We start from the raw sequence: 16,220 nt of genomic DNA, 5'->3' as shown, positions 1-16,220 counted from the left end.
ACTACTCACACACCCAATCCCCCCTTAATAAAACCTAACACTACCCCCTTGAAGATCACCCTACCACAAGTGGACCTCCAGAGGGGCAGAAGTCTTCATCCGATCCGGCCATAAGAGGACATCTAGACCGGCAGAAGTCTTCATCCAGGCGGCATCTTCTATCTTCTTCCTTCCGGAGCGGAGCGGGTCCATCTTGAAGACATCCGACGCGGAGCATCCTCTTCCATCCAATGGCGACTGAAGAATGAAGGTTCCTTTAAGTGACGTCATCCAAGATGGCATCCCTTCAATTCCGATTGGCTGATAGAATCCTATCAGCCAATCGGAATTAAGGTAGGAAAAATCCTATTGGCTGATGCAATCAGCCAATAGAATTGAGCTTGCATTCTATTGGCTGATTGGAACAGCCAATAGAATGCGAGCTCAATCCTATTTGGCTGATTGGATCAGTCAATAGGATTGAACTTCAATTCTATTGGCTGATTCTGCCGGTCTGGATGTCCTCTTCTGGCCGGATCGGATGAAGACTTCTGCCCCTCTGGAGATCCACTTGTGCCCGGCTGGGTGAAGACGTCTCAAGGTAGGGTGATCTTCAAGGGGGTAGTGTTAGGTTTTATTAAGGGGGGATTGGGTGGGTTTTAGAGTAGGGTTGGGTATGTGGGTGGTGGGTTTTAATGTTGGGGAGGTATTGTATTTTTTTTTACAGGTAAAAGAGCTGATTACTTTGGGGCAATGCCCCGCAAAAGGCCCTTTTAAGGGCTATTGGTAATTTAGTATAGGGTAGTGAATTTTATTATTTTGGGGGGCTTTTTTATTTTATTAGGGGGATTAGAGTTGGTGTAATTAGCTTAAAAAAAATTAATTATTTTTTTATTTTCTGTAATTTAGTGTTTGTTTGTTTTTGTACTTTAGTTTATTTAATTTAATTGTTGTTAATTGTAGTTAGTTTATGTAATTCATTTAATGATAGTGTAGTGTTAGGTGTAATTGTAATTTAGGTTAGGATTTATTTTACAGGTAAGTTTGTACTTATTTTAACTAGGTAGCTATTAAATAGTTAATAACTATTTAATAACTATTCTACCTAGGTAAAATAAATACAAAGTTGCCTGTAAAATAAATATAAATCCTAAAATGGCTACAATGTAACTATTAGTTATATTGTAGCTAGCTTAGGGTTTATTTTACAGGTAAGTATTTAGTTTTAAATAGGAATAATTTAGTTAATTATAGTAAATTTATTTAGATGTATTTAAATTATATTTAAGTTAGGGGGTGTTAGGATTAGGGTTAGACTTAGGTTTAGGGGTTAATAAATTTATTATAGTGGCGGCGACGTTGGCGACGGCAGATTAGGGGTTAATAATTTAATATAGTTGCGTCAACGTTGGGGGGGGCAGATTAGGGGTTAATAAATAAAATGTAGGGTTCGGCGATGTTGGAGGCATCAGATTAGGGGTTCATAAGTATAATCTAGGTGGCGGCGGTGTCCGGAGCGGCCGATCAGGGGTTAATAATATCATGTAAGTGGCGACGATGTCGTGTGCGGCAGATTAGGGGTTAATAAGTGTAAGATTAGGGGTGTTTAGACTCGGGATTCATGTTAGGGTGTTAGGTGTAGACATAACTTTTATTTCCCCATAGGAAACAATGGGGCTGCGTTAGGAGCTGAACGTTGCTTTTTTGCAGGTGTTAGGTTTTTTTTCAGCCAGCTCAGCCCCATTGTTTCCTACGGGGAAATAGTGCACAAGCACTTTCAGCCAGCTTACCGCTGACTTAAGCAACGCTGGTATTGAGGTGAGATGCGGAGCTAAATTTTGCTCAACGCTCACTTTTCTGAGGCTAACGCCGGCTTGCAGAAAACTCGTAATACCAGCGTTGTCTTAAGTGAGTGATGAGAAAAAAAGGCTCGTTAGCACCGCACACCATTACCGACAAAAACTCGTAATCTAGCCGTTAGGTTTTAAAATTTAAAGAGACAGTAACGTTTTTCTTTGAATAATTCATCCATTGTGAGTCAGAATGGACCAAGAGGCCCTGCAAAGTGTCACTTGTTCCTTATGTTTTTGATGCCAATGTGGAACCACCAATCCTTTTCTGTTCCTCATGTGTTGAGAGAATTTTAAATTATAGGGATAAAAAAAAAAATTATATTTTTCTGAGCCAACTCCTTCTAAGGCGGATGTTGTTCAGGAGTCTAATGACATTGTTCAATATATGCCGCAACTTTCTCCTCAAGTGTCCCAAATTTTATCGCCCACACATGCAGTGCCTTGCGCTTCCTCTCAAACTCTACCTGGAGTTACCTTGCAAGACATCGCTTCTCTAATGTCATCAGCGCTATCTGATGCATTGTCTGCCTTTCCCATGCTGCAGGGAAAGCGGAAGAGGAAATGTTTTCAATCAGAGAATAAAAGTTGCTAATACAGTAGTGGCTATTCCAAATTTTTCTTCCCAGAAGCCTGAAGAGGAAGATACTTCGGTAGTATCTGAGGGGAAAATTTCAGACTCAGACAGTGTAATGCCTTTATCTGGTACTGAAGTTGTTTCCTCCAGGTTTCAGCTTGAACACCTCCATTTGTTACTTAAGGAGGTCTTAGCTAGCCTGGACAACTCCATCACTACCGGCGTAGTCAATCCTAAAAAGTACATTAAAACTAAACAAGTATTTTGACGTGCCCTCCATTGTGGAAATTTCCTGTACCAGAAAGGGCTACAAAAATTATGGCTAAAGAATGGGAGAAACCGGGTATCCCTTTTTCTCCATCTCCTAATTTTAAAAGGATGTTTCCTATAGCAGACTCTATTAAGGAGTCTTGGTTGACGGTTCCCTAGGTGGAAGGGACAATTTCCACGCTAGTCAGAGGACTACTATTCCCATAGAGGATAGTTGTTTCTTTAAAGATCCTATGGATAAGAAGTTAGAGGGGTCGTTTATAAGAATGTATGTACACCAAGGTTTACAATAGTTACCTGCAGTGTTAACGTCACTAGTGTAGCAGCATACTGGTTTGATGTGTTGTCTGTTTCTATCGGACAGACACTCACCTCGAAGAAATCCAGGATTGAATAATGGCCTTGAAGTTAACCTACTTCTTTATTACAGATGCTTCCCTTCAGGTTTTTAAGCTGGGAGCTAAGATTTCTCATCTAAGTCTAGACTTTTGGCAATTCCTTACAAGGAAAAGACCTTGTTTGAATCTGGTTTGACGGAGATAACTCTGATATTACGGGAGGTAAGGGATATTCCCTCCCTCAGGATAAGAGAAATAAAAAGGAAGTCAGAGTAATTTTCGTTCCTTTCGAATTTTCAAGGAAAATCCTTTCACTCCCTCTTCCAAGCATGAGCAGTCCAAGCCTTCCTGGAGACCCAATCAGTCATGGAATTGGGGAAAGCAATCCAAAAAGCCTGCTGTAGAATCAAAGACAGCATGAAGAGCCTGCCTCCAATCCGGGACCGGATCTTGTGGGGGGCAGGCTTTCCTTCTTCGTTCAAACTTGGTTTTAAGATACAAACTGGAGTTTAAGATTTTTCCTCCCAGGGGCAGGTTCTACCTTCATTATTCTCTGCAGACCAGACAAAAAGAGGGGCATTCTTACACTTGTACGGAACCTCTCAGACTTGGGAGTGATGGTTTCTGTTCCAAAGCAGAAACGAGGTCTGAGATTCTATTCCAATCTGTTCGTGGTTCCCAAGAAGGAGGGAACCGTCAGACCAGTTTTACCCATGAGTCTAATCAAGTGTCTCAGAGTGCTGTCCTTCAAGATGGAAACTATTTGTTCCATTCTTCCTTGGGTTCAAGAGGGTCAGTTAATATGACCACGGTGGATTTAAAGGACACTTACTTGCAGGTGCCCATCCACAAGGATCATTTCAATTTTCTAAGGTTTGCCTTTCTAGAAAAACACTTCCAGCTCGGGGCTCTTCCATTCGGCCTGGCCACAGCTTCCAGAATTTTCTCAACTCTCAGATGGAAGGTGAATTTGGAAAAGAGTTCCATAATAGTCCTCTCCTCGGGCATCAGTGGCTCAGTACATGGAGGTAATTGGGCTGATGGTAGCGGCAATGGACATCATCCCGTTTGCCCGTTTCCACCTCAGACTTCTGCAGTTAATCATGCTCAGGCAGTGGAACGGAGATTATGCAGATCTGTCTCCACGATTACAGCTGGAGCAGGAGACAAGGGATCTCTACTTTCGTGGTTGTATCAGGATCATCTCTCCCAGGGAACCTGCTTTTGCAGATCTTCCTGGGTGATTGTGACAACAGATGCCAGCCTTCTGGGATCGAGAGCAGTTTGGGACTCTCTAAAAGCTCAGGGAACATGGACTCGGTTGGAGTCTGTTCTACCCATAAACATTCTGGAATTGAGAGCAATCTTCAATGCGCTCCTGGCCTGGCCTCAGTTAGCTTCGGCCCGGTTCATCAGGTGCCAGTCGGATAATATAACTTCAGTGGCTTACTCCATCCGTCAGGGAGGAACTCAGAGTTTCTTGGCCATGATAGAGGTAGCCAAGATCATTCAGTGGGCGGAGACCCACAATTGCTGTCTGTTGGCGATCCACATTTCAGGAGTGGACATCTGGGAGGCAGACTACCTAAACAGGCAGATCTTTCACCCGGGGGAGTGGGAACTCCATTCAAAAGTGTTTTCCAGCCTGATTCTCAAATGGGGTCAGTCGGAATCGGATCTCATGGCTTCTTGACAAAATGCCAAGCTTCCGTGGTACGGGTCAAGGTCAAGGAACCCTCAGGCTGTACTGATAGACACTCTGACGGTACCTTGGAATTTCAGTCTTGCATACCGATTTCCTCCAAATGCTCCTCTACCTCGGGTCATTGCTCGAATCAAGCAGGAGAGGGTGTCGGTGATTCTCCTTACACCGGCGCGGCCTCGCAGGATTTGGTATGCAGACCTGGTGGACATGTCATCTTTTCCACCTTGGAGACTTCCTTGGAGGAAGGACCTTCTAATTCAAGGACCCTTCTTTCATCCAAATCTAGTTTCTCTGAAGCTGACTGCTTCAAGATTGAGCGATTAATTTTATCCAAGCGTGGATTTTCAGAATCGGTCAATGAGACCATGATTCAGGCTCGTAAACCTGTGACTAGGAAGATTTACCATAAGATATGGTGTAAATATACTGGTGTGAATCCAAGGGCTACTCTTTATGTAGAGTTCGGATTCCTAGAATTCTGTCCTTTTCTCCAAGAAGTTTGGAGAAGGGATTATAGGCAAGTTCCCTAAAGGGTGAAATATCTGCCTTGTCTATTTTGTTACATAAACTTCTGGCGGACTTCCCAGACGTACAATCGTTTTGTCAGGCCTTAGTCAGAATCAGGCCTGTATTCAAACCAGTTACTCCTTCTTGGAGTCTTAATTTAGTTTGAGCCGATGCATTCCTTAGATATTAAGTTGTTATCTTGGAAAGTTTTGTTTCTTGTCGCTATTTCAACTGTTCGTAGATTTTCAGAGCTCTCGGTATTGCAGTATGTCTCCTTTTTACGTATTAAATTAGGGTTACATCCTAATGTAGTTTCAGACTTGAACATTAATCAGGAGATTGTTGTTCCTTCCTTGTGTCCTAATCCTTCTTCTCAGGAGGAACGGATTCTACACAATCTGGACGTGGTTCGTGCACTAAAATTCTATTTACAGGCGACTAAGGATTTACTGCAGTCTTATGTTTAACGTACGGGACAGAAAGCTACAGCTACTTCTTTTTCTTTATGGCTAAAGAGTATCATTTACTTTGCCTATGAAACTGCTGGACAGCAGCCTCCCCAGGGAGTAACGGCTCTTTCTACGAGAGTTGTTTCCTCTTCCTGGGCATTCAAAATGAAGCCTTTATGGAACAGTTTTGCAAGGCTGCAACTTGGTCCTTTCTTCACTTTTTTTTCAAACTTCTATAAATTTGACTTTTTAACCTCGGCTGAGTCCGCTTTTTGGAGAAAGGTTCTTCAAGCAGTGGTGCCTTCTGTTTTGGTTTCCTGTCTTGTCCCTCCTTTATCATCTGTGTACTCTAGCTTGGGTATTGATTCCCAACAGTAATTAATGATGATCCGTGGACTGATCGTGTCATTAGAAAGAAAACAAAATTTATGCTTACCTGATAAATTTATTTATTTCTTGACACGATGAGTCCACGGCCCGCCCTGTTATTTAGAAAAGGTTGTTGTATTTTATAAACTTCAGACACCTCTGCACCTTGTTGCTTTCTTTCTCTCCTTTTCTTCGGTCGAATGACTGGGGTGGGATACAAAGGAGGTGATATTTAACAGCTTTGCTGTGGTGCTCTTTGCCGCCTCCTGCTGGGCAGGAGTGATATTCCCAACAGTAATTAATGATGATCCGTGGACTCATTGTGTCAAGAAAGAAAGAAATTTATCAGGTAAGCATAAATTTTGTTTTCTGCAGAAACGGTACATTTTCTGAGATGAGATTGCACATTGCAGTATGTTCAACCTTGGGGTGTGTGTGTATATATATATATATATATATATATATATATATATATACACACAAGTGGATCGCTAAATTATTGCAAATTTGCCTGTTTACCGGAGCGCAATAATTAACCAGCAATTACAAGTGGCTGGCTATTGCTACTGCAAGCTTGCGGTAGCAATTAGTGCTCCGAAAATTAACCAGAGGTTAGATTTCTAGTTAATTTTCTAGAAGTGTAGCATTTTTTTTATTGAAAACAATTGCACTAGGCAGTTTCGGGGCTTTAAAGTTAGTTGGAGTGGGTTGTTCGAAAAAAACAGCACTGAAAAGTGCCTTTACATTGCGGTCTATGGGAAGTGTATGTCCCATAGACCACAATGTAAATATACTGTATATATGTGTGTATATATATATATATAATCATATACATATATATTTACTAAGTGCTGCCTATTGCTGCGCTGCTTACCTTCTTCACTGCGCGAGGTTCTGATGCTGTCTGTGACGGCATCAGAATGAGGCTCCTGTCGGAGCCTATGGAAGCGCACTCTCGTGAGTGCAATGCTTCCCAGCAATGTGAACGCGAGCTCACGTTCGCATTGCTGTAAACTTGTAATACCAGCGCACATTATCGTGCAGTGGTGGTATTATAAAGTGGAGTGAAAATATCGCTTTAGCTAAATCTGGCCCTATGTATATTACCTTTATTTATTTTTTCTGTGAAAAGTTCACTTATCCTGCATGAGCTATGTTTTTCACTAACACCATGTTATTTAAAACAAGTATTGTTTAAATCTCACTACTGCAACAACACGGTTCTGTTTTGCATAAGGAGAAAGGACTTGATACAAAGAAAATACAGGATTTGGAAGGAAATATGGAAAGATCTCAGCCTGAGAAAAGGGTGAGTTGATACATCCAGGTAATTTTCAGTGTTTGCATATGGTTCAGTGCATTTAATACATTAAATATCTCAAATTAAAATGTTTTAATATTTTCAGACTTCTATACAAATAGTCACCGTTCAAGGTAGAGCAACTTTCTCTCTCTTGGTGACTATTCCTTGTTCCTGCTGGTTGCCCAGAAGCTGATATTCTTGCTTCAGTTACTACTTTAACTGAAAACTAGAGAAATACTTTTCTCCAACATTGGTGTGTCCGGTCCACGGCGTCATCCTTACTTGTGGGAAATATCTCTTCCCCAACAGGAAATGGCAAAGAGTCCCAGCAAAAGCTGTCCATATAGTCCCTCCTAGGCTCCGCCCACCCCAGTCATTCTCTTTGCCGTTGCACAGGCAACATCTCCACGGAGATGGTTAAGAGTATGTGGTGTTTAGTTGTAGTTTTTTATTCTACTATCAAGAGTTTGTTATTTTAAAATAGTGCTGGTATGTACTATTTACTCTGAAACAGAAAAAGATGAAGAGTTCTGTTTGTGAGAGGAAGATGATTTTAGCAGCAGTAACTAAAATCGTTTGCTGTTTCCACATAGGACTGTTGAGATGAAGTAACTTCAGTTGGGGTAAACAGTTAGCAGACTTTTCTGCTTAAGGTATGACTAGCCATATTTCTAACAAGACTGTGTAATGCTGGAAGGCTGTCATTTCCCCTCATGGGGACCGGTAAGCCATTTTCTTAGTCTCAAACAGAATAAAGGGCTTAATATGGGCTATAAAACTGGTAGACAATTTTATGAGCAAAATCGATTGCTTTATTTGGGCATTTTATACATGTTTATGTTTGAAATTCACAATTATAAGCTTGGGGAACGTTTTTTAACGTCAGGCACTGAGTTAGACACCTTTCTAGTCAGGAAGGGCCTTCCCAGTTGTAGGCTGAGCCTCATTTTCGCGCCATTACTGCGCAGTTACTTTTGAGAGCAAGACATGCAGATGCATGTGTGTGGATCTGAAAGTAGTTGGAAAGGTTCCTAGAAGGCTTCATTTGGTATCGTATTCCCCCCTGGGTTTGGTAAAGTCGCAGCAAAGGCAGTAGCTGGGACAGTAGAGGGGTTAAAACTGTAACCGGCTCCGGTTTCTTTATTTTAAGGGTTAAAGCTCTGAAATTTGGTGTGCAATACTTTTAATGCTTTAAGACACTGTGGTAAATTTTGAACAATTCCTTCATACTTTTTCACATATTCAGTAATAAAGTGTGCACTGTTTAAAATTTAAAGAGACAGTAACGTTTTTGTTTAAAAACGGTTTTTGTACTTTATTGACAAGTTTAAGCCTGTTTAACATGTCTGTACCTTCAGATAAGCTATGTTCTATATGTATGAAAATCAATGTGTCTCCCCCTTCAAAATTGTGTGATAATTGTGCCATAGCGTCCAAACAAAGTAAGGACAGTACTGCCACAGATAGTAAAGTTGCCCAAGATGATTCATCAGATGAAGGGAGTAGACATAGTTCTACATCATCTCCTTCTGTGTCTATGCCAGTTTTGCCCACGCAGGAGGCCCCTAGTACTTCTAGCACGCCAATGCTTATTACTATGCAACAATTGACGGCAGTAATGGATAACTCCATAGCAAATATTTTATCCAAAATGCCTGCATATCAGAGAAAGCGCGATTGCTCTGTTTTAAACACTGAAGAGCAGGAGGGCGCTGATGATAATTGCTCTGTCATACCCTCACATCAATCTGAAGGGGCCATGAGGGAGGTTTTGTCAGATGGAGAAATTTCAGATTCAGGTAGAATTTCTCAACAGGCTGAACCTGATGTTGTGACATTTAAATTTAAATTAGAGCATCTCCGCGCACTGCTTAAGGAGGTGTTATCTACTCTGGATGATTGTGACAACCTGGTCATTCCAGAAAAATTATGCAAGATGGACAAGTTCCTAGAGGTTCCGGTGCACCCCGACGCTTTTCCTATACCCAAGCGGGTGGCGGACATAGTGAATAAGGAGTGGGAGAAGCCCGGCATACCTTTTGTCCCCCCTCCTATATTTAAGAAATTATTTCCTATGGTCGACCCCAGAAAGGACTTATGGCAGACAGTCCCTAAGGTCGAGGGGGCAGTTTCTACTCTAAACAAGCGCACTACTATTCCTATCGAGGATAATTGTGCTTTCAAAGATCCTATGGATAAAAAATTGGAGGGTTTGCTTAAAAAGATTTTTGTACAGCAAGGTTACCTCCTGCAACCCATTTCGTGCATTGTTCCTGTCGCTACAGCAGCGTGGTTCTGGTTCGAGGAACTAGAAAAGTCGCTCAGTAGAGAGACTCCGTATGAGGAGGTTATGGACAGAGTTCACGCACTCAAGTTGGCTAATTCTTTTATTTTAGATGCCGCTTTGCAATTAGCTAGATTAGCGGCGAAAAATTCAGGGTTTGCAATTGTGGCGCGCAGAGCGCTTTGGCTAAAGTCTTGGTCAGCGGATGTATCTTCCAAGACAAAATTGCTTAATATCCCCTTCAGGGGTAAAACTTTCTTTGGGCCAGAATTGAAAGAGATTATCTCAGACATCACTGGGGGAAAGGGCCACGCCCTCCCACAAGATAGGCCTTTCAAAGCCAAGAATAAGTCTAATTTTCGTTCCTTTCGCAATTTCAGGAACGGACCGGCCTCCAATTCCGCATCCTCTAAACAAGAGGGTAATGCTTCACAAACCAAACCAGCCTGGAAACCGATTCAAGGCTGGAACAAGGGTAAGCAGGCCAAGAAGCCTGCTGCTGCTAACAAAACAGCATGAAGGAGTAGCCACCGATCCGGGACCGGATCTAGTAGGGGGCAGACTCTCTCTCTTTGCTCAGGCTTGGGCAAGAGATGTTCAGGATCCCTGGGCACTCGAAATAGTCTCTCAGGGTTATCTTCTGGAATTCAAGGAACTACCCCCAAGGGGAAGGTTCCACATGTCTCTCTTATCATCAAACCAAATAAAGAGACAGGCATTCTTACATTGTGTAGAAGACCTGTTAAAAATGGGAGTGATACATCCAGTTCCAACGGCGGAACAGGGAATGGGATTTTACTCAAATCTGTTTGTAGTTCCCAAAAAAGAGGGAACTTTCAGACCAATTCTGGATTTAAAGATCCTAAACAAATTTCTCAGAGTTCCATCATTCAAAATGGAAACCATTCGAACGATTCTACCTACAATCCAGGAAGGTCAATTTATGACTACCGTGGATCTAAAGGATGCGTATCTACATATTCCTATCCACAAGGATCATCATCAGTTCCTAAGGTTCGCCTTTCTGGACAAACATTACCAGTTTGTGGCCCTCCCATTCGGGTTAGCCACTGCTCCAAGGATTTTCACAAAGGTACTCGGGTCCCTTCTAGCGGTTCTAAGACCAAGGGGCATTGCAGTAGTACCTTACTTGGACGACATTCTGATACAAGCGTCGTCTCTCTCTCAAAGGCAAAGGCTCACACAGACATCGTTCTGGCCTTTCTCAGATCTCACGGATGGAAGGTGAACATAGAAAAAAGTTCCCTGTCTCCGTCGACAAGAGTTCCTTTCTTGGGAACAATAATAGATTCTTTAGAAATGAGGATTTTCCTGACAGAAGTCAGAAAGTCAAAACTTCTAAACGCTTGTCAAGTTCTTCATTCTATTCCACGTCCTTCCGTAGCTCAGTGCATGGAAGTAGTAGGGTTGATGGTTGCAGCAATGGACATAGTTCCTTTTGCGCGAATTCATCTAAGACCATTACAACTGTGCATGCTGAAACAGTGGAATGGGGACTATACAGACTTGTCTCCAGTGATTCAAGTAGATCAGAAGACCAGAGACTCACTCCGTTGGTGGCTAACCCTGGACCACCTGTCCCAGGGAATGAGCTTCCGCAGACCAGAGTGGGTCATCGTCACGACCGACGCCAGTCTAGCAGGCTGGGGCCCGGTCTGGGAATCCCTGAAAGCTCAGGGACTATGGTCTCGGGAAGAGTCTCTTCTCCCGATAAACATTCTGGAACTGAGAGCGATATTCAATGCTCTCAGGGCTTGGCCTCAACTAGCAAAGAAAAAGGGGGGAGAGTCCCAACTAGTCCTTAGAAAGTTGCCTGTTACACTGTGAAACCCGGAAAAAACAGAAACAAACTTCCTTGCAAAACCCTCTGGAGTATATCAAGATATCTATAAAGTCTCTGCCTTCATTTAATATATTTATGTCCAATTGACACTTGTAAATTTCTCATCCAATATCCTTCTGTTAAAGTCTAATAACAGACTAATAACCCCAGCGTGTTACCTTATAAACAGTCAATCTAGGAGTAGACAGAATCCTGTTTAATAGCTAAGTAAATAGATATACCAGCCCAGCAATTGTTAAAGCAAATTTCATAAGTGAACAGCCTCTTAGGTAAAAGTGACACTTGATGTATGTTCATTCACAATATTTCCCAAATGCACATATTGTAATGAAATCGATTAATGAACACACAAACAGCTTATCTCACCAGCTCAGTTAGCGTACTCTCCCAGGCTCCAGCCTGTCCACTATCGCGGAATGAGCGCTCCACAGGCAGATTTTCCTCCAGCTGTAATTACAATCCCGGTTACCATATGAGTATCCAATCGGGGCGATCCAGTGACGTGTTCAATGTGTCACTCACTCTGTTAAACCAATGGTTGTACGGGCAGTGGGTTGTTCAGTACGTCACTCCTCCTTTGTAACCAATGGCTGTTCAACAAAATGCTGTGCTCAGAATGCCATTTGCTGATTAGAAAAAAGCGTGCAGATCGGTAAAAGTAACAACACAGGATTCCGACTCCTAAAACACTCCGTTTTCTATCTGTTTGCGCTTATCACGAACGTGAAACCATAAGGTTATATAGTAGTTATAACTACTGGTCATAAATTTGCTGAATTGAACTTTTATACTATTCTGAACCTTTATTCCAGCTTAGGATGATCAATCTGAGCTGGAGAAACGAGGGCCAATTTATAATTTGGTATTTACAGTTTGATATTTGAATTTTTTTTAAAAATCAAAAACTGGAGTTTGAATTCCAAATTCTAAAAGCCTTTATATGTATCCGTTAATCCATCATAGTTTATGCTCTTTAGTCATAGGCTAATTTATAGCAACTGATGATGTTAACAATTAGCCAGCCGTTGTGTAATACTAATGTAGGCCATGGAACCCCTTTCTTTTGTAAATGTATTCGTTAATCCATCCCTGTTTATGCTCTCTAGTCATAGGCTTATTTATAACCATTGAAGTCTCTAATGATTAGCCATGAGCTATGTAATACTAATGTAAATCCGGGGGTTACCTCCTTTTGTAAATGGAAGTAAGTAGTAAAGCAAGCTTAAACATTGTGAACTTCTCCAGTCATAGGCTCAAGTGTAATAATAAGTATTGAAGATAACCTCACTATAGAAATTAAGTAAACTCCTTAAATTAAACATTAGGGACCCCCTTTTTTTGATTAAAATGCAGTAAATTTAGCCTATCCACTTTATTGATGATTCCTCTAGTCATAGACTCATGTACAAATATTAAAGTTAAACTCAATTTTTGTGACTATCATGTTTAGCACTTGTCATAGGCTCGTGAAGATCATATGTCATCATGAATATATTATGTGATGTTAGATTGGTTTGATATATTTTTATCCAACGTATAGTATGTATTTTGTACTGTCATATACATGTCTCTTCAATTGGTGGATTCCATTAGATTGTTGTTTGTTTGTTTTTTGATTTTCACACATCAACCTTATGGAAACCATTTAACATATATAAGGCATAATTCATTGTGAAAATACAATTGTTATGAAAAGTTTTGTTATAAGAATCATTTCCTTCCCCAATTTGGTCATTTAATGTTATTATAAGGTTAGTTTGACAATATTACCTCTATAAATAAGCATACTCTGTTCTAATCATTTGTAATGATATACCTTTAAATTACAATTAAATGACCAACCAATTAGATTTGAGCACTGGGGATTTAAGCCTGTGTGCCACTAACTATTTTATGGACTATGAGTACGGCTCTCCTAGCCGAAACGCGTTAGTCTGTTTTCTTTGGGGAATTGCCCCACAATCTCTTTTTGTAAAAATATTTTAATGGAATACCAATAAAGTGCAATTTTATTTTTACATTTTGGTGCCTGGCATGCTCTTTCTCTTTTTTGGTTCTCAACTAGCAAAGGCCAGATTTATAAGATTACAATCAGACAACATGACGACTGTTGCTTATATCAATCATCAGGTGGGAACAAGGAGTTCCCTGGCGATGAGAGAAGTGACCAAAATAATAAAATGGGCGGTGGATCACTCCTGCCACCTATCTGCGATCCACATCCCAGGAGTGGAAAACTGGGAGGCGGATTATCTGAGTCGTTAGACATTCCATCCGGGGGAGTGGGAACTTCTCCCGGAGATCTTTGCCCAATTAACTCAATTATGGGGCATTCCAGACATGGATCTGATGGCGTCTCGTCAGAACTTCAAGGTTCCTTGCTACGGGTCCAGATCCAGGGATCCCAAGGCGACTCTAGTGGATGCACTAGTAGCGCCTTGGACCTTCAACCTAGCCTATGTGTTTCCACCGTTTCCTCTCATTCCCAGGCTGGTAGCCAGGATCAAGCAGGAGAGGGCCTCGGTGATCTTGATAGCTCCTGCGTGGCCATGCAGGACTTGGTATGCAGACCTGGTGAATATGTCATCGGTTCCACCATGGAAGCTACCTTTGAGACAGGATCTTCTTGTACAGGGTCCATTCGAACATCCAAATCTGGTCTCCCTCCAGCTGACGGCTTGGAAATTGAACGCTTGATTCTATCAAAGCGTGGGTTTTCAGATTCTGTGATAGATACTCTGGTTCAAGCCAGAAAACCGGTAACTAGAAAAATTTACCATAAAATATGGAAAAGATATATCTGCTGGTGTGAATCCAAGGGATTCTTATGGAATAAGATCAAAATTCCTAAGATCCTTTCCTTTCTACAAGAAGGTTTGGATAAAGGATTATCAGCGAGTTCTCTAAAGGGACAGATTTCTGCTTTATCTGTCTTGTTACACAAACGACTGGCAGCTGTGCCAGATGTTCAAGCATTTGTTCAGGCTCTGGTTAGGATCAAGCCTGTTTACAGACCTTTGACTCCTCCCTGGAGTTTAAATCTAGTTATTTCAGTTCTCCAAGGGGTTCCGTTTGAACCTTTACATTCCATAGATATTAAGTTGTTATCTTGGAAAGTTTTGTTTTTGGCTGCTATTTCTTCTGCTAGAAGAGTTTCTGAGTTATCTGCTTTGCAGTGTTCTCCGCCCTATCTGGTGTTCCATTCAGATAAGGTTGTTTTGCGTACTAAGCCTGGTTTTCTTCCAAAGGTTGTTTCCAACAAAAATATTAACCAGGAGATAGTTGTACCTTCTTTGTGTCCGAATCCAGTTTCAAAGAAGGAACGTTTGTTACACAATTTAGATGTAGTCCGTGCTCTAAAATTCTATTTAGAAGCTACAAAAGAGTTCAGACAAACATCTTCTCTGTTTGTCGTCTATTCTGGTAAGAGGAGAGGTCAAAAAGCGACTTCTACCTCTCTTTCCTTTTGGCTTAAAAGCATCATCCGATTGGCTTACGAGACTGCCGGACGGCAGCCTCCTGAAAGAATCACAGCTCACTCTACTAGGGCTGTGGCTTCCACATGGGCCTTCAAGAACGAGGCTTCTGTTGATCAGATATGTAAGGCAGCAACTTGGTCTTCACTGCACACTTTTGCCAAATTTTACAAATTTGATACTTTTGCTTCTTCGGAGGCTATTTTTGGGAGAAAGGTTTTGCAAGCCGTGGTGCCTTCTGTTTAGGTAACCTGATTTGCTCCCTCCCTTCATCCGTGTCCTAAAGCTTTGGTATTGGTTCCCACAAGTAAGGATGACGCCGTGGACCGGACACACCAATGTTGGAGAAAACAGAATTTATGCTTACCTGATAAATTACTTTCTCCAATGGTGTGTCCGGTCCACGGCCCGCCCTGGTTTTTTTAATCAGGTTTGATGAATTATTTTCTCCTGTTAAGTGTGGTCAGTCCACGGGTCATCATTACTTCTGGGATATTATCTCCTCCCCCACAGGAAGTGCAAGAGGATTCACCCAGCAGAGCTGCTACATAGCTCCTCCCCTCTACGTCACCCCCAGTCATTCTCTTGCACCCAACGAATAGATAGGATGTGTGAGAGGACTGTGGTGATTTTAATTAGTTTATTACCTTCAATCAAAAGTTTGTTATTTTATAATAGCACCGGAGTGTGTTATTCATTCTCTGGTAGAATTTGAAGAAGAATCTACCTGAGTTTTTTCTATGATTTTAGCCGGAGTAGTTAAGATCATATTGCTGTTTCTCGGCCATCTGAGGAGAGGTAAACTTCAGATCAGGGGACAGCGGGCAGATTAATCTGCAAAGAGGTATGTAGCAGTTTATTATTTTCTGACATGGAATTGATGAGAAAATCCTGCCATACCGTTATAATGTAAACTCAGCCTTAAATGCAGTAGATGTAGCTGGTATCAGGCTGTCATGTATGTATATTTTACACTTCAGTATTCTGGGGAATGGTACTTCACTGGATTTATACTGTATGCATAGACTTAACCTATTTTGCAGGGACTTGCAATAGGTTTTAAATAACAATTAATTTCTCCAACATAGGTGTGTCCGGTCCACGGCGTCATCCTTACTTGTGGGATATTCTCTTCCCCAACAGGAAATGGCAAAGAGCCCAGCAAAGCTGGTCACATGATCCCTCCTAGGCTCCGCCTAACCCAGTCATTCTCTTTGCCGTTGTACAGGCAACATCTCCACGGAGATGG

General features: G+C 41.6%; 1 protein-coding gene across 1 annotated transcript in view; it reads left to right on the top strand.

The window, feature by feature from the left end:
- HORMAD1 (HORMA domain containing 1) overlaps nt 1-16,220 on the top strand; it is a 328,194-nt gene that overhangs the window by 298,991 nt on the left and 12,983 nt on the right. Inside the window, exon 13 of the mRNA XM_053719987.1 lies at nt 7,282-7,353. Coding sequence (XP_053575962.1) covers nt 7,282-7,353 — 72 coding nt within the window. The remainder of the gene's footprint in view (nt 1-7,281; nt 7,354-16,220) is intronic.

The sequence above is a fragment of the Bombina bombina genome, chromosome 1 (genome assembly GCF_027579735.1).
Source record: "Bombina bombina isolate aBomBom1 chromosome 1, aBomBom1.pri, whole genome shotgun sequence".
Lineage (NCBI taxonomy): Eukaryota > Metazoa > Chordata > Amphibia > Anura > Bombinatoridae > Bombina > Bombina bombina.
This window is presented reverse-complemented; position numbering and strand designations above follow the sequence as displayed.